The 25657-nt window shown below is 28.2% G+C and overlaps 1 protein-coding gene across 5 annotated transcripts in view; it reads right to left on the bottom strand.

Moving 5' to 3' along the window:
• LOC117167426 (coiled-coil domain-containing protein R3HCC1L) overlaps positions 1–24056 on the bottom strand; it is a 27419-nt gene extending 3363 nt beyond the window's left edge. The window contains exons 1-7 of one of the 5 annotated variants that reach the window (XM_033352337.1): positions 23735–24056; positions 18048–18197; positions 17011–17135; positions 16804–16924; positions 9924–10893; positions 7031–7271; positions 2525–2761 (exon numbers count right to left, since the gene is read on the bottom strand). In XM_033352337.1, the coding sequence (XP_033208228.1) occupies positions 2525–2761; positions 7031–7271; positions 9924–10893; positions 16804–16924; positions 17011–17135; positions 18048–18197; positions 23735–23814 (1924 nt within the window). In that variant the 5' untranslated portion in view covers positions 23815–24056. Of the gene's footprint in view, positions 1–2524; positions 2762–7030; positions 7272–9923; positions 10894–16803; positions 16925–17010; positions 17224–18047; positions 18198–23734 lie in introns of those variants that run through there. The other 4 variants (XM_033352339.1, XM_033352338.1, XM_033352340.1 and 1 more) reach the window with 4 other exon arrangements.
• Between the last annotated feature and the right edge of the window lie 1601 nt (positions 24057–25657).

Below are 25657 nucleotides of genomic sequence, written 5' to 3'. Positions count from 1 at the left end.
TTGAAAATTAAAATTTGAAAATTTTTTCTAAAGCCTCCAGGGGACTTCGTTTTCGCACGAAAAAATTTTATGTGCCCTTATTGCATCCGGACCCACAATTGTCAACCAAAAAAGATTACTTTTCTACCAAGAGATGAATTTTCAATTCAAAAGACGAATTTTCTAGCCAAAAAGAGAATTATTTGAACAAAATAGTTGAATTTTCGCCAAAAAAAGATTAATTTTCAAACACAAAAGATTAAATATCAACAAAAATAGTTTTATTTTCAACAGAATAGTTGAAATATTAACCAAAAACATGAACTTTTTACCAAAAATATAACTTGAAGTGAAGGATGCAATAACTCGTTAAGCGCTCGAAAACGCGTAGAAGAATTGTTTATTAGAGAAAATCGATAGATGAAAAAAAGTGGTTGAAACGTAAAACAGAATATACCTTTGTATTCATCTTGAAGCGACCGACAAATGCCTTAAAGAACTTTTTCATTAGACAATTATTACTCAAAATAAACAATAAAAACTTTTTTCAAATTCTGCTGAAAAATCAATGTTTTATAACACATAGCTCGCAATTATTTGCCTGTTTGTTGATAAAAACGCTTGAACTTTTCTTAGTGTATTCTCAATACATAAGCGATGCACTTTGGTTAATAAAGTAATATGTTTATGGCTTTTCAATAACAAATTAATTCCGAACGAAAATCATTTTTCGCCAACTTCGGCCAATGGAACGGTCATTGAAAAAACGTTAGTTAAAATAAATGATCACGAGAAAGTTGTTCAGTAGGCTACAAGAAAGTTTTTCTTAAAATGTGAACAAAAATCGGTCGAAAATTGTGGAAATGACAGAAATGGAAAAGCTGCTGCTTTGTGACTTAGTAACAAAGGTCGACAGCCGAAGCAATGCAATGGCAGTGTGTTGACTTCAACTCGCTGCCATTTTCACCATTTTTTATCAATTTTTTTCAAATTCTCAGAAAAACTTTCTTAAAGCCTGGTAAATAACTTTCTCATGATAACTTATTTCAAATAGCATTTTTTCCATGACCGTTCCACTGGTCGAAGTTGATGAAACGTGGTTTTCGTTCGGAATTAATTTGTTATTGAAAAGCAATAAACACATTAATTTTTATAATCAAGGTGCGTGGCTTTTAGTCATTGCTTATGTATTGCGAATACACGTTGAATATTGCAAGCATTTTTATCAACAAAAAGCCGAATAATTGCGAGTTGTTTTATAAAACAACGATTTTTGAGCGACATTTTAAAAAGTTTTTATTGTTTATTTTGAGTAATAATTGTCGAATAAAAAAGTTCATACGAGAAAATTTGGCAGCCGCGTCAAGATAAATATGAAGGTATATTTCGTTTTACGTTTCGACCACTTTTTTTTTCATCGATCGATTTTCCCCAGTAAACAATCATTCTACGCGTTATCGAACGCTTAAAGAGTTATTGCATCCGTCACCTCAATTCGTCTTTTTGGTAAAAAAAATTCATGTTTTTTTGGTTGAAAATGCAACTGTTTTTGTTAAAATTTAATCTTTTGTGTTTGAAAATTCTTCTTTGTAGGCTGAAAATTTAACTCTTTTTTTTTTTTAAAGTACTCTTTTTTGGTCGAAAGTCCTCTATTTTGTTAAACAATTGTCTTCTTTGCTATAAAATACGTCTTTCCAATTGAAAATTCATCTCTTCGTAGAAAAGTAATCTTTTTTGCTTGACAATTTATCTTTCTTGGTTAAAAATGAACTTTTTAAACTAGATATTGCAAAAATAGTGTCAATTTCAACTAAAAATTTTTCGATGACCGTCCCACTGGCCGAAATTGGCGAAACGTGGTTTTCGTTCGGAATTAATATGATTTGAAAAGCAATGGACATATTGCTTTTTTAACCAAAGTATGTTGCTTGTAGTCATCGCTTATGTATTGAGAATACACCATGAAAATTTCCAGCATTTTTATTAACAAACAACCGAATAACCGCGAGCTATGTTATATAAAACATCGATTTTCTATCGGAACATTTTGTACGTTTTTAATGTTTATCTTGAGTAATAATTGTCCAATAAAAAAGTTTAATGAACAAAATTTGTCGGCTACATCATGACGAATATAAAGGTACATTTTGTTTTACGTTTCCACCATTTCTTTTTCATCGATAGATTTTCCCCAGCAGATAACAATTCTACTAGTTTTCGGGCGCTTAACGATCTGTTGCATCCGTCATCTCAATTTTCAATCAGAAAGGACGAGCTTTCTATCCAAAGAGAGAAATGCTTAAGAAAGTAATTAAAATTTATAATAGTAGACTTTGCAGGCAAAAAGAATTATCTTTCAACCAAAAATAGTTGGATTTTCTTAGTTCTATTAATTAAATTCGCACTAAAAAAAAACATTAAAAAAAGGGGAGGTTTCGTGAAAACAGGAGAAAAAAGAGGAATTCTTTAAAAAAAGGGGGAAAGAGGAGAACGGAAGAAAGTCTGTGAAGTCTGATCATATGTAGGGATATAATATTACTAGTACCTTTAGCTTCGCGCAACACAATCTTTTCGCGCTCGCGCTCTTGTCTAGCGGTTGCTAGCCTAACTCCCAGAGCACCCGTGACCAAACGTCTGGCCAAAGCGGCGCAAGTTTCTGGTCGATTTCTATAAGGTTGCAAAAATTCCGAGCCTTTTCTCGCTTTTGTTTTACTCAGGGCAGTGGCCTCACTGAGCGGCCGTGTTTTTACGAACGGATGATCCGAAGCCAGCACCTCCGCAGCTGTAAATCAAAATACAAACCACATTCCAGTTTAGAAAATTATTTGTAGACTCGACTTGTTATAAACTTTCTATTACTTTCAAGTATTTTCGTTGGATATAATAAGAAAAATATGTTTAGATTTTATTACGACACAATCGCAGTGATTTTCCCGTTTGATATACAGAATAGTTTGAAAACAACATTTTTTTCTCCTCTGACCATTATTATTTAAAGGCCAAAATTATAATTTTGTACAGTTTTTAATATGGAATCATTTACAGGTGAAATAAAACAATTTTAGGTATTAAATTTATAAATTTTTCAATTCTTATTCTCAGGGTTGCCGCTGTCTAATTCATAAAACTTCGAAATAATTCAAGTTAAATTTTTATTAATTCAAATGAATTTTAAATCAAATTGGAGTAAATTTAGAGGAATAAGTTTGAAATGAAGTCGGTAAACTTCAAAAAGATTTGATGAAATACCCAAGAATTCCACATAAATTAAAAAAACATGAAAATGAATCAAACAAAAACTAAAAATAAAAAAAGATCCATATAATTGAGTAGAATTGAATGAATTTATACGAATTCAAGATAATTCAAAAGAATTTAAAAGAATTCAGGTTGAACTTCAAATGAATTAAAGTAACTTGCAAAAATATTTTAAAATCTCTTTAAACCTGTGACAACCAACTTAATGCATAACTTCTTCTGAATAAATTCTTTCAAATCTATTAAAACATTATTAAATCCCGTAAAATTCTATGAAATTTGATATTTACTGAAATCGTGGAAAGCTGTTTAAAATACCTTTAAAAGCTTTGAAAATTTCTTAAAATCATCTTTTAATAATCCTAAAACCTTATAGCTCCTATAAAGTTGTTCCATACCTTCCGCAATTGTCGGAAATTCTTTAAAATTCCAAGAAATTTCTTTAAATCCCCTAAAATCATTAAAATCGTTGGAATCTTTTTCAATACTAAAAACTTTTAAATTCTTTGAAATCTATGAAACTTATTGAGTACATTAAAAAATTCTTTGGAATCTATGAAAATACACTAAAATATGAAAAGTACTTTAAAATATTTTAACTCCTTTAATATTTTTCAAAGCTCTTGATAATTTCTTCTAATTTATAAAAATTCAAATCATTTTAAACGTTTTAAAATCACCTGAAGCTTCTTCAAGCCCTTGAAAATTCCTTGACATTTTTAAGAATACCCCCAAATCTTGAATATCTTTTTAAATTCCTTCAAATTATTGATATCAGTCTATAAATCTTCCGGCAAATTCTATGAAATCTGATAGTTCCAGAAAAACTGGAAAATGAATTAAAATACTTTGAGAGCTTTTAAAAACCCCTAAAAATAATTAAAATATTTAGAAGTTCCTTGAGAAAATGTAATCTCGTGAAAATTACTTGGAATCTTTAAAAATACCGTAAAATATTTCAAATCTTTTGAAATATTTTGAAATCCCTTGTTCTTTAAAATTCCCTGGTCGTTTGAAAAATACCCAAAAACCTTTAAGTTCCGTTGGAACCCCTTTAAATTATTAAAAATTTTTAGTAAATCTTTTGAAATTCGTTAAAACTTTTAAAAGCCCTTGGACTTTCTTACAAATTAAGACAAAAAACTAAAATCTTCAAAATCTAGTCAAATTATTGATTTATTAAAAAAAATTGCTTAAAGTCTTTTAAAATACCGTAAAAGATTTCAAGAAAATTCAGAAATAGGTATCGTCCTGATTATTTTTGACAGAAATTTCATTACTTTTGAATTTTTGTTATCGAAATCCCTGACATTCCCTGATTTCCAGGTTTTCCGTAATGTGCGTTACTGTTACTTTTTTTTAAGAAGTAACGCGTTACCATGCCTTTACTCTTTTCTATTCGATTTTAAGCACGTTGTTTGTAAAAACAAACAACCATTTTATTTAAATTATAATTTTACGAAGATGACAAAAAGGAACCATGTTTTCTTTGCGTATTTTTTCATTTATTTTCCAAAAAAAAGTGTATTCGCCTATTACTTTAATGAAAATTGATCAAACATTCAAAAACCATCTGAGGTTTGAAAAACGTTCTTTTAATAATGTATTTGATTAATTTCTTGTTTTAGACATATGCAAATATAGGATCCATCATAATGGAAAGCAAAAGATATTCTTCGAATTTAAAATATTTTTTAGTTTTCTTCTTCTACTAAAACATTACATATTATTCGATTTTTTTGTAAAAAAATGAGTTTTTTTCACTCCGTGCCAATTTTTAGGGGAAAAAAATTTTTTTTGTTAGTCCAATATATAAAGATAGGCTACTCGAAAAAAATATGTTTTTTGATTCGATAACAGGGTGTCTAGCGTTTCTGCAAAAAAATTCCAGGACTTTTCCAGGTTTTGCAAGACAAAAAATTAATTTTTCAAGGTACCTTCTTTTTACAGTAAAAAGATAATTTTACTGAGTTATCTAATTTTAAGCCAATTTTAAATTTAATTTCCAATGTTGAATTTTCAACCAAAAAAGATAAATTTTCAAGCAGAGATGAATTTTCAATTAAAATGATGAAAGCTAAAAAAAATGTCATCCAAATTGTTAAATTTTCAAGCCAAAGACGAATTTTTTTAAAACAGTTGCATTTTTAACCCGAAAATATAAATTTAAAATAAAAAGATTAGTTTTATACCAATAAAGACGAATTTTTAACTAAAAAGATAAACTTTCAACAAAAAATGGAAGTTACATTTTCAGGTAAAAAATTAAATACAAAATAACGATTTTTCAATTAAAAAAGTACAATTTCCAGCCTAAGAGATGAATAATCAAAACAGAAAAATTAATTTTTAACAAAGTGATTCAACTTTCACGTAAGTAATTGAATTTTCAATTTAAAAAATCAATTTTCAGCCAAAAATGGAGTAGTTATATTTTTAGATAAAAAAATAATTTGTTAACAAAATGGTCAGTTTCAACGAAGTAGTCAAACTTTCAACCAACGAGATGAATTTTCAATAGATGTGATGAATCTTCAACTGGAATTAGTTGAATTTTCAATCTAAAAAATCCATTTGCAACCAAAAAAAAAACGAATTTTCAATCAAATAATTCAATTTTTAACAGAAGATATGAATCTTCAAACAAAAAAGTTAATTTTTAACGAAGTAGCTCTACTTTTATCAGAGTGCATAGTGAATTTTCAATTAGAAAAAAAAATCAATTTCTAGCCAAAAATGGAATAGTTACATTTTCCACTTAAAAATGAATTTTTTAACAAACAAAAAATAAGTTTTTAACCAAGTAGTTAAACTTCTAACCAGCGAAATGAATTTTGAACAAAAATAATTAATCTTCAACTGGATCAGTTAAATTTTTAATTTAAAAAATTAATTTTTAGTTAAAAAGATGAATTTTTAACTAAAATAATGAATTTTTCATAATGAAAAAAAATATTTTTTAATAAATTGGTTTAACCTTCATCCAAATAATAGAATTTTCTACCAAAAAAAATTGAATTTAAGAACAGTATTTTATACCACATTCTTAATCTGGTAACATTTTCAACATAGAATCTTTTATAAATGACATAATATAATTTCAAATTCAAATTAAAAAGTTTCAAATTTATTATCGTTGATACTTAAAGTGGCTCTTATAGAAATTCCCTGAATTTTTAAAGATTTTTTTTTTTTTTCAAATTCCGTGACTTTCCCAGCATGGAATAATTCAATCAAACCTATTTTTTCTTTAAAGGAATAAAAATTCCAGAACCATAAGCAAAATTCAAGGAATTTTCCAGATAAAAAAAATCAAGGACTTTTACAGGTTTTCAAGAATTTTCAGAACGCTAAACACCCTGGATAATTAGGATAAAATTTGAATACTCGCAAATAAATCGCGCTCGTTACAATGAATTTTCTTTTCGATTCGCGTCGCCATTAAGTTATTAATATTTTAGTGAGAGTAGTCACGTAGAGACCGTAAAATCGTAATGTTTCTAACAGACATGTGATAATAAGCAAATAAACGAAAGTTCTAGAAGTGCATGGAGGTTTTCATTTTACTACGCTAATTGAGCGCGTAAAACCGTTATATAATGAGCGGCTTGACGGTAGAAAGTTGTGACCGAAGGCTTCCTTCAAAGCCCTCCGTTCTACTTCCAGCCTTGACCTACACGAATCCATTACGTAACCGATATTCTACAATAATTTCACTATTAGCATTTTTTGTGGGCAGAATTATAAAAATATTGCTATATGAGGTAAAAAAAAATAAACTGGAATAACTCACCGACTCGAGGACTGCTGAAAACGCCTAAACAATGCGTATCGTCAACCCATTTCAATTCAAATCCGCCACTCTTGAAGGGACTGAAAACTGCAATCAGGTCGCAGGTCTTGAATTCTGATGGAAAATTGTAGATCTCGACGACATGTGCGAATTCGTCGTTAGAAACTTCAATAATCTTGGTGTAGGTTTTGTAGGAATTCTTGGGTTGCTCGATTGTTACTTCGCCAACTGCTGATGAAAGCTAAAATAAAGTCAATACATTAACCTACTACGCGCCTATAAAATTTTCTATATTTAATCTAGCGAATTTATTTTAAGTTTTGATTTAAAATACTAGTACAGAGCTGTAAACCACACCCGTGAATTAATTTTCGAATCGGTTCGCCGTCATATTGTTAATCAGCTACAATATTCAGTCTCATTTAAATGAATAGTGCGGAGATCACAGCGGTTTAGTAATTCAATTTTAGGTGAAAAAAGGGATTTAATTTATTATTCGAAAGTTTTTATATCATATATTATATCTCATGGTTTCTTTAGCTAGTTTTCTTTTAATGTAATAAATCAGAAGATAGATTTTGATTCCTAATTCTTATCCATTTTTTTTGTAGTGTATTCTTTTCAGTGGAGAACTCTTCAAATTATTTTTTATAAATTAGCTAAAAAGAAATAATTTGGAAAACACAAAAATGACTTTTTGAAAACCCCACTTTTTCTGCTTTTGTTTCCTGAAGCGATCAAATTTCTTGCAGTCCTTTTTTTCAGATGGAAACTCTCAGATGTTCAAAACATTTTTAATGTCGGCTAAACAAATATTACAGTTAAAAAAAAGAATTAAAAATATTGTTTTTTACGAAAATAACAAAATTATTAAGATCACTAATCCTAACAAACGCTACTTTTTTGCATATTATTTTCGATTTCAAAAATTTGGTTTCTTCAATCATAAGTAATATACTTTTTTCTGATTCACGTTTAACGTTTTTCATTATTGATGTCAATCTAAATTATTAGAACTCAATTAGAAAAACCAACTGTTCTCGGTTAAAAGTTCATTATTTTTAGTTGCGAAGTGTATTATTATATTTTTAATTAAGAAGTCATCCTTTTTTGATAACAATTTTATTATTAATTAATTTTATTATTGTTTGGGTAGAAAACTTTACTTTTTTTGTTGAAAACTCAACGGTTTTGTACAAAAATCGTCTTTTTGGCTTGAAAATTCAACTATTTAGTTTACATTTTTTCTTTCTTGATTGACAAATCTTTCACGGTTAAAGATTCATCTCTCTGGTTAGAAATTAATTTTTTAAGTAAAAAATTAATATTTTGGGTTTAAAATTTAGCTGTTTTGTAGAAAATTCGTCTTTTTGCTTGAAAATTCAACAATTTAGTTTACTTTTTATTCTTGTTTGTAGATTCATCTCTCTGGTTGAAAATAGAACTATTTTGTAGAAATTCGTTTTTTGTTTAAATTTTTGTGCTGAAAATGTAACTGCTCTGCAAAGAATTCGTAATTTTGGCTTGAAAAATACAACTAATTGGTTTAAAATTCGTACTTTTAGGTTAAAAATGAACTCTTTGGTTGAAAATTCATATGTTCGGTTAAAAATATAACTGTATTTCAGAGATTTCGTATTTTTGGCTTGAAAATTCAACTAATTGGTTGAAAATTCATACTTTCTGGTTGAATATTAACTTTTTGATTGAAAGTTCATGTTTTGGGTTGAAAATTTAACTGTTTTGCAGAAAATTAGACTTTTTTGCTTGCAAATTCAACAATTCAGTTCACTTTTTTTAAAGATTCATCTCGATGGTTGAAAATTAACTTTTTTGTGAAAAAAAAACTGAAAAATCTTTTTTGGTTAAAAAATTCACTATTTGGTTGAAAATTTGTCTTTTTTAGATGAATTGAACTGTTCTTTATTTTAAATTAAAATCTTTTTTGTGTGAAAACTAAAATAATTTGTTTAAACTTGTTTTTTTATTGAAGACTCATCATTTTAGATGAAACTTCATCTCTTTGGTTGAAGCTGTATCTATTAAATTGAAAACCCGTCTTTTTGGGTTGGAAATTTCCCTATTTTGGTAAAAAATTGAACTATTTGGTTGAAAAATTAAACTGTTTTCTAGAAATTTTGTATTTTTGATTGAAAATTCAATACTTTCGTTGAAAAATACATTATTTTTTCTGAAAAATTGTCTTTTTAGATGAATTGAACAGTTTTTGGTTTAAAAAAAATTGTTTAATCAATCTTAAACTACTTCGTTAAAAATTTATTTTATTTTTTGCTTGAAGATTTATCACTTCAGTTTAAATTTATCTTCTTCGTCGAATATTCATCTTTTTCGTTGAAAATTCAACTATTTGGTCAAAAATTCATCTAAATGTTAAGAATGCAATATTTTTAATTTAAGCACTAGAAATTTAAAGCGATTGAATTTAAATTTAATATTAGTACCCCCATTAATGTACGGTTTTAGAGACTTTTGGCCTGTGGAGCCCGTTACCTCTATAGAGCTATTTTTGTTTTGCAACTACAGAATCAATTTATTTGTCATATTTACTTTCTCGCTTGAATTGTTACCGATCGACGTTCTCCCATAAATCTAGAACATTAGGAAATATTTGAAATTGGTATTAGCAAAAACTCAAAAAGAATCTCTTTAAAAGCCTCTTCCTTTCTAATGTCTTCAATTTCTGTTTATGATTCTTCAAAAAATGAATCGAAACCTTGTAAAAAGTGGACGAAAAGAGGAAAATTGGGTAAAAACTCTCGATTTCAGATGTTTTAGGGGATTTTTCAAATTTAAGGGAAAAAGGGGGGGATTCGGTGAAAAATGGGACATACTGTGAACATTGATAATGTTATTAATATACTTAGAATCGTACTTCGTCTATAAGAGTTGGATCTAGGCAATCTCCGTTGTCATCGAAAAGACTATCCCAATCGCATTCTTCCCTGCTAACTTTGACATGAGGTGAAGGAGGTGCTGCAGGTTTGCTTTTTGGTCTTTCGATTTTCTTCACCTTCTTCTCAGGTGGTGTCATGGGAGTGACAGAGACTTCCTGATGGACTGCATCTTCTCCCTTTCTCTCATTAGAAATGATGAGTACATTGGACACTGAATTATGGCTAATTCTCTTATTCTTCTGATTCGCTGCTTTATCCCGCCTCGAAGCATCATCCTCGATTTTTGGACAATTCTGCGCTGTCGACATTTCGATATCACAATTTTCTTCATTTGACGCTACAACTGAATTCTCTTTAACCTCAATCTCGCACCTTTTTCTTCTATCTATTGGTGATGAATCACTTTTGCTTTCACAGACTCGATTATTCTCTTCAACTCTATTATTTACTGTAATATTAATGTTAAACGTTAAACTATCAGAAGCTGATATACTCGCATCATTTTCTGTTTCTAAAGATTGACTTTCAGCTCTCGTGGCTGCTTCTCTGCCAATCGCATTATCGAAATTATCGTCTAGCTTAGAAGGCTTCAGAATGAAATCGCTTGAGTTGGAAGACTCGCCATCTAGAGAATTGTCAGGATTCCTCCATAAGGAGTCATATTTTGAACTGTTAGTTGTATCAGGTTGCTGACTTTCTAAGAAACTGCAAGTGTTTGCTTCTTCCGGCTGAGATTCTGAATTTAATTCCTCGCTGTTGGCTTCCGGTATGCACATAACAGGATTGCGAGAGGTTTTTGCAGTGTGAACTGGAGAGCTCACTGAATCACGATCTCGTTGTCGATCTGATCGACTCTTTTCCTGTCGAACCGGACTGCCTTCTGCCTCTAAGCTTCTGCGGTGCCTTGGCACGTAAACGGCGCGATCTGGTCGCTTTTGTCGACTAGTTCTGGAAAAAGTGAGAAACAAATCAAATAAACCACTTTCTTCGATCCTTTTCAACAAACAAAGCATTTACATCAAAAACAGATAAAGTCCATATTCAGAAATCAGTTTTTATCCATACAAAATAGAAAAATCGGTACTATGTCTAAACATAAAGGTGGAACGAAATTATCGAAAATCTCGCACTCATTTTTGACTACAGGACTGGTTGCATACTTTTGAATGAATTTAGCTCGAATTTTGTAAATCGCAATTTCCAAATGAAGAATTTATTTCTGAAAGAGAAACTTTAAAAAATATTCAGTTCTTAAAGTTTTGACGAAATGTTTTAAAGCTGACAAAAGGATTCTATTCAAAATACATTGGTCGGATTAAATGAGATTAATATAGATTATAAATGTTCTGCCCCATAAATTTAGCAAATGAAAATGTCCAAATAAGTAATTCTATTTGCTACCAGACTATAATTTGTGAACTTTTTCAAACGTTCACAGAGATGAGAAAAATGAAATTATGCACAAAAACCTATAATTCGCTAGTTTACGAAATTTATAGATTGTAGGCAACGATACAAAAAATTGTGGGTACCGGTAACCGAACATTTTCCGGTACCGATAAAGTTTAAATAAAATGTAAATTTTTGAAAATTTTGAAACCAAAATTGGAAGTTTTTCAATGATTTTGACCATTTTTCTTGAGATTACAGAGGAAATTTAAAGTAATTTATTTTTTAAAAAAAGATTTTTTTAAAGATTTTAAATGATTTCTTCAAATTTCGGAAAAGAATGTAGAATATTTCAAAGATTATTTTTCAATTTGGGATCATTACAAAATTTTATAATAAATTCGAATAAGTTTAAAATACATTTAAAAGTTTTGAAAGGATACGATAATATTATTTACAAAAAAATATAGATTTTTGAAGACTTTGAACACCAAATTTAGAAGCTTTTTAAGAATTTCGAAAGGTTTCAAGAGAATAAAAAAAAATTACCTAAGATTTCACAAAAAAATTCTTATGATTTTTTATTTTACAACATTTATTTAGAAGTTTTTGAAAAATGTCTAAAATAATTTGAACAATTTTGAGCTTAATAACAAAATATAGATTTTTGAAGATTCCAAATAAAACTTGGAAGCTTTTTAAAGATTTTGAAAGGTTTCAAGACACTAACAACTTTTTTTTTAAGATTCCAGGGAATATTTGAAGTCTTTCTTTATTTTTTAAATTTAATTTAAGGGAATATTAAAAAAGATTATAAACATTACAAAAGAGGTCCGAAATTGCCAAAAATAATGCCGGAAGATTTTTAAACAATTTTAGGAATAAATCGAGTCAGTTGAAAAGATATTTAGGAATTTTTAAGAGATTAAGAATATTTAAAAACTTTGAAATATTTAAAATCTTTAATATTTTTCAAATTATTAAAAAATGTTGTTAATTCCTGTAAAATAATAAAAAATTCATAGATTTTTTCTAAATACTTTTTCGACATATCCAAAATCTGTTGGAATATTCCCGAAAACCCCAGGATAATTATATTTATTCAAACTTCAGGAAATTAAAATAAGAAAAAAAATCATTCGAAATGTTTATTTCATATTAAAAGTTATTTTTCCCTCAAACTTTAATTTGCCTAACATTTTTTGTACTCTGAACTGAAATTTTTGGTCGGTTAGAAATTCAAAACCGTTATTGAAAATTCGTATTTTTGATTTGGAAATTCATCTTATTCGGAAGAAACTTCACCTTGTTTTTTTTTTTTTTTTAAATTAAAATTGCGAATGTTTGGTTTATAATTGAAATAATTTTTGGCTGAGGAACTACTTTGTTGAAAGATTGGGTTTTTACGAATTCAAATCTTTTTGATTAAAAATCTTTTTCAGTTGACTGATAAACTATTAGATTTTTCGTTGAGAATTTGTTTGGTTGAAGATGTAAGCATTTTGTTGAAAATTTCTCTTTTTTGGCAGGAAATTAATCTTCTTGGTTGAAAATGTATATTTTTGATAGAGGATTCAACTACTTTGTTGACATTTTTTAATGAATTCAACTGCTTTTTATTTAAACTCAAAATATTTTGGATTAAAATATCCACTATTACATTTTTTGTTGCGAATTAATATTTTTTGGTTGAAAGTACAACAACTTGGTTAAAAGCCGAATTACTTTATTAAGAATTAATTGTTTGTTGAAGATTCATCATTTTAGATGAAAATTTGTCTCTCTTTGTATAAAATTAATCTTTTTGATATAATAATCATGTATTTGGTTAAAAATTCGATCACTGGTTTCAAAATTAACTTTTTTGTGGAAAATTCATATTTTCAGGTTAGAAATACAACTGGTTGAAAAATAATCTTTTTCTGGTTGAGAATTCAACTCTTTTGTTAAAAACTTATCTTTTTTGGATGAATGTAACTGTTTTTTATTTAAAATAAAAATATTTCTGGATTGAAACATGAACTGATAAATTTCTTTTGTCGAGAATTCATCTTTTTTAGTATTAAAAATATTTTGTCCCTCAAATCGAGAAACTACACTCACGCGTAGTGCGCGATTCATGATACTAAAATTATGCATTATGTTTATTTACAATTATGTACAGTAAATTATATATATTTTATTATGTTAATTATATTATATATAGTAGATAATTATGATGTCAAATTTCAAAAAATGTCCTTTGAAAAGGAAATTGGGCTGTTCTTCTTTTCAAAAGGACAATTTAATTGAAAGTTAGTTCCTTATACCATTATGTTCTTGTTAAAAGTTAATTCTTTATGTTTAAACTAAGCAGATCAAGTTATTCATCCCGCCTACTCAGGAATCAAATTATTTTTTAAATTGTACAGTAAAAAAACTTTCAATTCTACCTATTTTAAGTTTGCATTGAAAATAAATATAAAATAAATTTAAAAAATAAAAATAAATATGAAATAATATAAATAGAAATAAACAAATAAAAATAAATTAAATCAATAAAAATAAATAAAATAAAGTCTTGAAATCCTTAAATTTTTGCTACAGACGACACTATTTTTTTCAGCAAATGAAATAAGTTTAACTGTAAAGTATTTAAATATTAATTACAGGCATGCAATGTAGGAATAGTCCTGGAAAGACGGAGATTTAAAAAATATTAGGGGAAAGCTTTTTCAAAAGTTGAAAAGACAAAGTTAATTTTGCTGCGAATATTTCCACCAAATAAGCGACCAACTTCAAAAGTACTTTTAAATCCCAAGTTTGTTAAGTAATTGCGTATCGTTGTGTACATTCCAGTGTCAATTCGTACCAGTCGACTTACTTGTCATCACTTGTTCAATTTCTGTTATCTTTGATAACTTGTAATGAATAAGCATTTGCCTCCAAAATAGCACGAAACCTATCAGGATTTTAACGTTAACTGAGTACAAAGTGACTTGTCTGCGTCAATTTAGTAAGTCATTTCTGTTAGTCAAGTCTGTAAAAAGATATTAAGAAATTAGTACAATTTCAGATTTTCAAGACAGAATTTCAGGACCAGGAATTCGGTAAAATCCTAAGAATTTTATTTAGGACCGATTTTTTTTCGGTCGCAAAATCTCCTTTTTTCTAATTTATCATCCCTTTATTGTTTAGTGGAGAATCAGAGAGAGGAAAATCTGAGTTCAAATTTTTTCTCTTAAATAGGGTGAAAAATATCAGAATTCTCTATAAAATAAGCCAGGGTAAAGACATTTCGTCAATTTTTTTAGTAGATATTGCAAAAAGAGTGCAAATTGCAATGTTTTCTTTAAATTCAAATAAAATTTAATATCATAAACATTTTACAAAGTTGATACAAAAAAGTTTAAAAATATAAATACACTAATATAAATAAAAGAAATATATATTTCTTATAATTTGACAAAAACCTCCTGATTACTTATCTCATATATTTATTTCAACGTGAACAAATATTTAAAATTTTCAAACGCCTATTTAAGAGAAAAAATGTAATTCTCGTGTAGTAAAAACATAAAAAAATTAAGCACTCGACGATAAACAGGTGATTTTGTACATGCATATTATGCACACCTTGAATCCTTATTCAATATTTTAATCGAGGTTTAGAAAAAAATTCTTGGCCATTTAAATTTAAAAATTAAAGCCTTCTAAACTGAAGAATTCGACAGTATTTCAAGACAAAATATTTAAATTCGAAATCTTCAAAAGTATAAGATCTTGAAATGAAAAGCGTTTAAAATCGTACATTTCGAAATTGAATTTGGATAATTCAATAATTAAGAAATATTTCAAATATAACTTTTTTTGTACAAACCTTTAATATAGCAAAAATTCAAATTAGAAGACGACAAACATGAATCATTTTGAATAATCCCGCACTAAATGTACAGGAAGTGGCTTTTTAACAAAATATCGAATTATATTTTTTTCGTAATTTCGAACCTGCCCATTTGAAACAAATTTGCAAATAAAAAAAAACTTCAGAAAAATGGACAGCTTAACTTAAACAATAGCCAAACTTCCCATTTTTAAATGTATTTTAATAGAAAAATCCTACTATTAGTGAAATGTTTATCCTTCATAAAAACTTTTTCTTAGATTTGGCTAAATGTCGCATATTTTTTAGATCAGACCCACTGAACTATATGTTTGATGGAAAAGTCATCCTTTTTTATCATAAATTCAATTATTTTGTTGATAATTCGTCCTTTTCGATGTAAAGTTCATCTTTTGGCATAAAAGTTGTATTTTTCCGTTGAAAATTGATCTTTTATAGTTTATTATTATTTTTTTTTTTTGGTAAAAATGCATCACTTTTGCTTAAAAATTCTACTGTTTAGTTGAAAATTAATTATTTTTACTTGAAAAGTCTACTATTATATTTTGGGTTCATAATTCATCTCTTATGGTGAAAAATTACACTATTTCCTAAAAAAATCATCTTTTTTGGTCGAAAATTCAACTGTTTCGTTGAACATTCGCCCTTTGGAATAGAAAAATGCATCATTTTGGACTGAAAATTATTCTTGTGGTAGAAAAGTCATATTTTTTGGTAGTAAATGCAACTTTTTTATTAAAAAATCAATCTGTTCTTGAAAATATATTTGTAATATTGTAATTTTTAATTTATTTATGCATATTAAAAGAATTCATTCCCCTCTTTTCTGGAAATATCACCCTATTTTCCTTGTTTTTAATAATAATTATTCTTGTAAACGCTAAACAATGAACGGTAAATAATGTCTTTTGAACCGAGACAACCGATAAAGGACCACAATTTTTTTTAATGACATTAAATATAATAATTAATAATAATAATAATTTTTGAGTGGGGAATGATACTGGGACCTATAGTGGATTGATTAAGACTATATTCATATGCAGATAGTAACCGGAAGTAGGTATATTTCCGGTTCAAAGAAAAAATGTAACATCTCTGCTTATTATGACGTTCGCCAGGTTTAAATGCGTTTTTTCTTTCTTTTCGTATGTAGTTCCAACTTCAAAAGTGCCCCGTTGATTTACTTTTCTACATAGAGGGTTCATTTTGGGCCTAAAATGTCGGGAATTTATCCGGCTATATGGCACTATATGTAACACCATACCGATCATAAGGGCCCTTTTTACATGGACGCCATAAGTTGTTGTAAAGGATAACATTTCAATAATAGACGAATTTTTCTATTAGAATACATGTAAAAAATGGAAGTTTGATAATTGTTTGAGTAAAAAATGTCCACTGCATGCTCTTCAAACAGTAGAAAATTTTTAACAATTGTACTCTTTAAGGCGTAAGTGATTACTTTGGATTTATTTTTTAAATTCATGAATATAAAGATTTTTTTAAAGAAAATTGCGAAACAAAGAGAAAATAGACAACTTCCTTTCTCTTACGAAAAAAAAAGATTGATTAATTTCCCTTACTTAGTGGAGACACAAGATTCCGATATGGGCTGATCGGTCAATGAATCTGAAGTTACCGCCACGCTTCTTGGTTTTCTGGCAGCCGGTGGTCGGTAGATCTCGACTGTAGGAACTGTCTTTACTAAAACACGACACCAAAAAAAAACACTTATCGCTCACGTTTTCTGTCTAAGGAAAGCCAAACGTTGTAGAATTATTTTCACACACCTGGTCTTTGTTTTTGTACGCCATGCTCTGGCGTAGATGTAGGTGAACATTGTCCTTGAACACCCATCGTACTCGTTTTAGTGTCCCTACTCGTTCTGAACGTTGAAACATTCAATTTTGGGTCCCTTTCGAACAAAATATGTTTTACACATCATAGATCAACGCAATTTTTATTTTATTTTCTCACATAGTGCTTCATCGGGTGCGAGACTTCTGCAATGCGGGTATAATGATTACTGATGAAATCTAAATAGATATAAAATGGAAATGGAAACACGTATGAAATTGTGAAACTTCGAACTTTATTTTTGAGTTAGGCAAGATGCGACAAAGAAAATTGACATCTTTTGATTTATACATTTATTATAGATTTTACTATAACTCGAGGGTTTTCCTTTCTGTTACATTCCGTTTAACTCAACAATTTTTCCATCAGGAAATAGTGCTTGAAACATTGCAATGCTTGAGACTGGTTTCTGCGAAGTATGGTATGGCTCGTATTTTCACTTTTAATACGGATATTGTGCAATCTACGTCTCAAGGATTACATTCATCGCCAAACATTACTTTCATCGACTATCGATTTTGTTTTAAATTATCAACAACTCAATTAAGAAAACTATTATACGAAATATACAATTTAGTATCTTTATTATCGATTACCAAACTATACTTTAAAGAGAACATTAAAGAAAAGAAAAAAGTATTTAAAGTATTTGTTTTCTCCAAAGTAATTACACAGTTAATTAAAAATACCAAGAGGACGTACAACTTTTCCCGTTCGCATTCCTAATTAATTTAATTGTGCAGAGCACTACGAGGGTTTCCTTCAAAAGAATGACACAAAAGAACACAAAGCATTAAAAATAAGGCAGATCCACCTTTAGAAACACCTTCAATCTTCATTGAAGATTCGATAATAATTAAGAGACAGTGCGTAAAACAATATAAATAAAAGCGAAGAAATGAATGCTTTAATCTCACACACGATGAATCATTTTGCAACAGTTTAATTCTACTTGCACATAATTATTCACCTTATCACATCAGTCTTAAAGCACACGACGGTTCTCCTCGCGACGCCCTGACCGATGGAGAACGTGCACAACAGGTCGGCGAACCGATCTTGAACGAGTTGGTGTATAAGAAATCTTCTATAGTTGTTTACCGGTGGAAACACGAGCACTCTGAAAGTGAAAAGATTGTCTGACACCGTCTAACCGCGACTGAAAGTAAAACCAAACTGGAAGAGGTGAATGTAACTGAAAGAAGCTTGCTGGCGGCTGTCATGAGATGCCACCAGCTATTAAACATCAGTTAACTTTTACATAACTTTACTTTCACTTTCATCGTCTTCCTCGTCCTTGTTTTGTTTCGGCAATCCTTTACCCCCGAAATTTCACCGGTCGTGCGTAACAAAGGTACTTCTTAATTAGCTGCTAATTAACTAGTTGCATAATTTGAAGTGGCCGCAAAACTTCATTTTCAAAATTCTCTGACTTTTCTCTGACTAATTTTTCATTTTCCCTGGCCATTCAAATTTTAAAGACCTCAATTCTAATCTTGAAACATTGTTAATGTAGAATCTTTCATAAATGGAATGAAACAATGTTAAATTTATAATTTTTTAATTGATTAATCTCAGGACTGCCACAGAATACTTTACTTGAAAAAAGTCTAAAACTGACTAATGTGCAGCAATAATGTGATTTTTCTTCATAATTTAAAATAATTATGAGATGTAATTTATAATAATTCCAGATAAGTTAAAAAAGACAAAGGAATTAAAAACAATTAAAAGATATGAACAAATTCATTGAATTCAGTAAGCTTGAAATGAGTTTGAAAAAATTCAAGGGAATTCAAAAGAATTTGATTAATGTCTAAAAAGTCAAGGTGCGCTTGAAATATTTCAGAATGAGTTAAACAAAAACTTTTGTAAAAAAACTTAAAAAAATCCATTGAATTGAATAAAATTACACGAATTTAGAAGAATTCAGGAGAAATAAATAAGAATGTAGGATGAATTTTAAAAATATTTGAAATTCCCTTGTAATCTTTGTAAACCAACGAAATCTCTCACTTCTCGTCAATAAATTCTGGAAAATTTGCTATTTTTTGAAATCCTGGAAAAATTAAAATAACTTGAGAGCTTTTAAAATCCCTTAAAAATATTGAAATCATCAACAATCTTATAAAATCCCTTGGAATCTTTTTAAATAGCTTAAAATCGTATAGATCATTTACAATCGATTTTCAATTTTTATTTAAATCTTTTAAGAACATTCCAGGCCCCGCAATTTTTTTAATATCTTGAAAATGCCTTCAAATCTTTTAAAATGCCCTAAAATATTTAATATACTATGAAATCTCTTCAAATTATCGAAATCACTACCTAATTTCTTGGAATCGTTTGAAAATTCCTTTAATCAATTTTTAATCCTTTAAAATCTTTTTAAAGATCCTCAAATATTGCAAATTCTTTGGAATATCGTTAAATTACTTAAATAAATAATTTATACTTAAAATTATTGAAATAAATTCAAATTACTTGCAATCTTTAAACATATCCTAAAATCTGTTATGTTCTTTAAACTAATTGGAAATACCTTGAAATACTTGAAATCCTACGAAAATGATCAATTCTTGTGAATAAATTATTTGAAGTCCACTAAAATATTATAAACTCCCGCGAAATTACATGAAATCTGATATTGCCTGAACTCGTGGAAAATTTATTTATAGCTTGAGAGCTCTTAAAATCTCTTAAATTCATTTTAAATCCGTTGAAATCATTTAAAATATCATAAAACCTTATAGATCCTACAAAATTATTCGACATCTTCCGAAATTCTTTAAAACCACATAAAAATGGGTTTAAATTCATCTTGAAATCACTAAAATCCTTGCAGATTTTTGTAATTTATTGAAATTATTTCAAATTTTGTATATCCTTCCAAATTCTTAAAATATGAAAAAAATATCTTGGGATCATTTAAAATATCCTAAAATATTTCATAATAATTTAAGAAAATTCAGAAATAGATATAGTTTTAAATTGAATGTGTGATTGATTATTCTTGACATTTTTACATATTTAAAGTGCTTCCTACAGCAATTCCCCGTCTTTTGCCATTTTTTTAAAAATCCCTGAATCCTCATTTCCCCGACAAGCGGCAATCCTTTTAAATTGACACCAAAGTACGAATAACAATCTTCTTTGCAAATAATTTCAAAGTCTTGAGTCATAAGGACGTAAGTACCAAAACGGAGATTTTTCAGGAGACACAGCAAACTGTCTAACTTTAAAGCATATGATGAAAAATAAAAAAATTCTTTCGAGGTATTAACTATATTTAATCGCGGAAGGAGCACTTAAAAAGCAACGATCTGAAAGAAAACCCTTATCAAAGAACGAAGCCTCCTAAAAAACATCGAACCTGATAAAAGAGCGGTATACATTTTTTATTTTTTACTAAAAAAAAACAAGAACGTAATTTTTAGTTATTGCTTAACTCTTTCAAACCGTGAAAAAAGGCAAAAGTATGTCATCATTTAAACAAACAAAAAATTACCAAACATGGATTGTGACCACCTCTAAATTGAAATGAGCCATCATCTTCTACAGAGACACGAGTTAGGCCAAAACAATTAGTTCAAGCCAATAAAACGAAGTTTCGACATTTGGCACTTAGCCCTGGGACTTTTCATTTCTTAAATTATCCAGTTACTTGTATGAGTTTAAATTACTTAAGAGGCATAAATAATGAGCAGTGATAAAGCACTGAGAACCCGATTCCTTTATCCAGATATGAGACATTATAATTAATTACGTATGAATTTTAGTTATTAAGTTTATTTATTGCATTTATATTTTAATAAAGTTATGAATAATTTTGAAATGCGGAATGTATTCGTACATCTCAGACGTCATAGATGTTCATACTAGATCTATAATTGTATTATGTGATCTATCTAATTATCTTCGTAATTTCAACTACTAATTACAGGATACTAAAGTGGAATCGAGCGTGCAGATAGGTGATCACTTTTTAGTGTTTTATTTGATTCGAAGGTTGAATCTTGCAGATTTGTAAACTTACTATTCAGTTATTTTCTAATTATCCAAATGCAACTTGTAATTATGCAATTAGATAAACAGTGTTAAAGAAATTAGAACTAGTTTGACTACAAAATTAATTGCTTGCATAATAGTACATGCTAACAGCCGATACTAGTTGGTCGCAAAATGATTCTATAATATCTTTGTAGGTCGTTGAACTATCGAAAATCAGTAAAGTGTAAAAGGATAGAAGCATAACGGGACTAGTCGTTGGTACTAAGAAAATACTTATTTCCATGAAAATTAGTTAAAAATCATCAGTGAGATTGTAAACACTGAACATTAATATTAAAAATTATTTTTCCATTCTTTGAAAATATATAATGTTAAATAAAAATGGAGTGCCAAACACTAAACCAGATATGCGACATCAAAAATAATAATAAAGCAAAAGTAAAAACGTTGTAGATGTGCTAAATAAGTTGGTTATTTAACCCACGAATCAATTAAAATTAATTTATTAAGCACAATTTTATTGAATTTATTTATAATTGTTTGGGATTTCTTCACATTCTCTCACTTTACTATCAATAATTTTATCTCTTTTTTTAATTATCAGAAAGGTCCAATGGACAAGAAAATTAATAAACATTTATAAAAAGAAGTTAAATTACTAAAACTCATGTAAAGAAAACTGTATTTTACAAATAGTAAAAACTTTCTTTAGTTGCATTTAGTTTCTGTTTTCGATTTTTTGATCTATTAATAAAGATTAAAAATGTCCAAAACCATCAACTTTGTAAATCAACATTTCCAAGAAAGAAATATAATTTCATGATAAAATTAAAATTTAATTTAAAAAAAAGAACATTTTTATTGTAAATGATTTGTTAATTATGTTCATAACTTTTGGATACAAAACTGTAATTTCTAAACTTTTCACACTTTTAAAGAAGTAATAAAACTAAAATTATGATTTCTGGAAAAACTTTAAATTATTTAGGTTTTATTTTAAAAGATTCATTTTAAGTTTAAAAATTTTCAAAATTTTTAAAACGAATCGTGAAAACTGAATTATTTCAAGATATTTAGAAAGTTTTGAAAAGATTCGAAACTAATTGATTTCTTGAGAAGATTTAAAAAATTGAAAACGAAATGTAGATTTTTGAAGTTTCCGAAAAAGAAGCTTTTTAAGAATTTTGAAAGTTTTCAAGAAAATAATTTTTTTCTTAATATTACTGGGAAGACTTTTCCATGATTTTTCATTTATTTTAGAAAATTAATTTTTAAATAAAATTTGAAAATATTACAAACAAATTCAAAGATGTCTAGAAATTTAAAAACTAATTTGAGAGATATTAAGTCATTTTTTAATTTTTAAAATAATTTTAGGTATAATTTGACATTCAGTTTGAAGAATGTTTAAAAATTCATCCCTTTGGCTAGAAATTTTAGTTCTGTTATAGGAATACAACTACTTAGTTTCATATTAATCTCCTTGGTTGAAAATGTAAATATTTTGTTGAATTTTTTTTTTTTTTTTTTTGAAGAAAATTAATTTTCTTTGTTAACATCTGAACCTCTTTGTTAAAAATTAATTTTTTGGTTAAAGATTCACCATTTAAGTTAAATATGAATGTCTAGTTGATGATTTGACTAATTCGTAGGGAATTCGTTTTAATCGTTGAAATTTCAATTATGGGGTTGAAAGTAAACTTTTTTTTTTAAGATTTGACTTTTATGATACAAATTTCACCTATTGGTGTTAAAAATGCAAATGGTTAAAAATAATAATTTTTTGTGGTTGAGGATTCAACTATTTTGTTGAAAATTCACCTTTTTTAATGGGTTCAACTGCGGTTTAGTGAAAATTAAAATCGTTTTTCGTTGAAAATTAACTTTTTTGTTGAAATTTTATTTGAAAAATCTGTCATTTCCAAAAATCTTTCTGAATTTTTGAAGGAATCGCAGAAAAATATTTATATAACTTTAAAAACAAAGAAACTAATCAAATAGTTATTCAAAATTTTAATTTTGTATAAAAAACTGTTTTTCCCCTCAAATCGGACATTTTCACGCGATTGATTGATCATTGATTTATTCACGCGCGATTGATGATCCTGGTGATATAAAAAAAATCATATTTCAAGTCTAATAATTTATATTTGAAAGTTTTCATTGTTATGTAAAACAATTAAATCATTCAAGAACAAGAGAAATTCGTTGTAATTAATGAATGAATGAATATGCGCGCGAAATAGAAACGTTCTCAATTTGACGTAAATTTACAATCATCTTTGAAAAGCTGTCACGTCATAAGTTCAAAAATTGGATCAAGGTCTCATCACGGTTCATTTAAACCACACGTAATTTGTTGCAGCGATTTTTATACTGTGCGTGTGTATTTTCTAAGGGATGCGAGATTACTTAACGAGTTTCGGGCGGACGCTTCAGCAATTTTATCTTTTAATCGCACCCAGAATAAACAAACATGAAAAACGTGTACAAATGCATATGAATCGAGTGAACGGTCGGCCTTGAATGAAAAAATAGGCTATTTTTGTAAAAGCAAGGGTAAAATGACATGGTGAATCTTAATTGTAAGGTTACGTGAACAAACATGATAGCAAGAAACGTGATCGTACTTTTAGTTTCGCTTACCTTTTTCGTCTCTCGTCTTTAGAAAAGAGTGTTATATCATTCTCCACATCCTCGGAGAACAAACTATCTTGCAAACTCATCTATTGCTACGTTTTCTTATCAAATATGCACAATAAAAATACAAATGTACAAATTCCATCTGATGTAGTAGTCAGAACTCGGTTATGTTATTTTTGCATTCCTCATTGTCCACCTTAACTCCAAAACTGTTTTATAAAACGCTTGTAGACTGGTGTGTGTAGTATGCAATATGTAGTACTCTGCATATATACATAAAACATAGCCTTAAACTCACTGATACACTGCAAATGAAACGTAAACACTGGCAAGCACAATGATGCACATAGTTTAAGAGGGGTGGAAGAAGAAATCTCTTGCGCATGTTCGAGAACTCCGTCTCGATATATCGATTAATCGAAATTGAGCGGGAAGTTTTTCAAATTTCTAATCATGTGATGATACTTGAAGGGTGAACTATTTTTTGATACACTTATATAGAAAATATAGTTTTTACGAAGATATTAGCAAAATAGAGCAAAAATGGTCCGAATCCCATGCATTTTGTCCATTATTTTTCCCTCAGCTTTCAACGAACTGAAATTAACTTATTGATGAAGTCAAAATACCTAATAGGGCCTAAAAGACCCAAAAAGTAAAAAATTGTGTTTCGCGTATTTTTGGCGTTAATCATCATTTTTTGCGATTTTTCAAATACAAATGTTTCGAATACATAAAATACTATTTTCTACTGATAATTATATGTTTGCATAAATTTTTCAAACAATTTATTATTGTTTTTAGCAATTTTCTCTTCGAATAGATTTAGAATGTCACCGTTTTTTCTGGAATATTCAACTTTTTGTCCACTTTTCACTTGGCGCAAGTTAAAAATTAATGCAATTTAAAAAACAGAATTGTTGAAACAAATTATTATTGTTTGTGACTATCTTTCCTCAAAGAATATCTGAAATAAAACAGATATTTGAAATATTGTTTCCTAGGGGAAATACGTGTTGAACTTCATGCGGTTGGCGGAACTTTAAAATACTTTTTTCACACATTTATTTTTGTGTGGATTGGAACATGTTAGGGGCAATAAGCCTACAATCAACTGTTTTGTAGAAAATTCGTCTTTTTCGCTTGATAAATTCAACAAATTACGGTAAAAAAAATTTGATTTTATTTAAATTCAAATAATTTGTTAAAAATTAATTTGTTTTGCTTTAAAGTTCAACTAAGTATTTGGTTTTTAATGCAACCGATTGGTTAAAAAGTTCTTTTTTTTCTTTTGAAGACTTGTCTTTTTGGGTAGAAAAATAATTCTTTTGGTTGAAAATTGGTAAATTGGAAAATTGGTTTTCCCTTTTTACTTTTGGTGATCGACCTCTTCTAATTAAAGTTTAGTCACTTCTTAAGCAATGTTTAAAAAAAAATATCCACTCTAAAAATTTAAATTTCTATCGCTTAACTCCCTTGTACTGTGATCGGTAAATGTCCCCAAAAAATGCAAAATAGCATTTTTTTTTAAAATCCATGTTAAATACTTTTTTTGTTTGAAATTTGACAATTTGAATGATATTTATTCCATAAATATTAAGTTTTCAAGTATTTATAATATATTTACAATTGTTTAAACAATTATTATAAGTAATTATAAGTTATTTTCTACTAAATCGTGAAAACTTAGTAATTTCTTGAAATCAATGTCACATTTGACAAACATTAAAAGTATTATTGTTTTGTTCAGGATATTCGGCAATTATTTTAACAATTTAAATTTTTTCTACTACTTTTTTCCCTATTAATCTTACAAAGTTATTGTTGAAAAAATGCATGGACATAAAAGAAGCTAGAGAAGTATGCCAGGACAGGAAAGTATGGCGGAAAATAGTTAATAAAAAGAGTGTCAGTAGAGTGAACGAC

The sequence above is a fragment of the Belonocnema kinseyi genome, chromosome 2 (genome assembly GCF_010883055.1).
Source record: "Belonocnema kinseyi isolate 2016_QV_RU_SX_M_011 chromosome 2, B_treatae_v1, whole genome shotgun sequence".
NCBI lineage: Eukaryota > Metazoa > Arthropoda > Insecta > Hymenoptera > Cynipidae > Belonocnema > Belonocnema kinseyi.
This window is presented reverse-complemented; position numbering and strand designations above follow the sequence as displayed.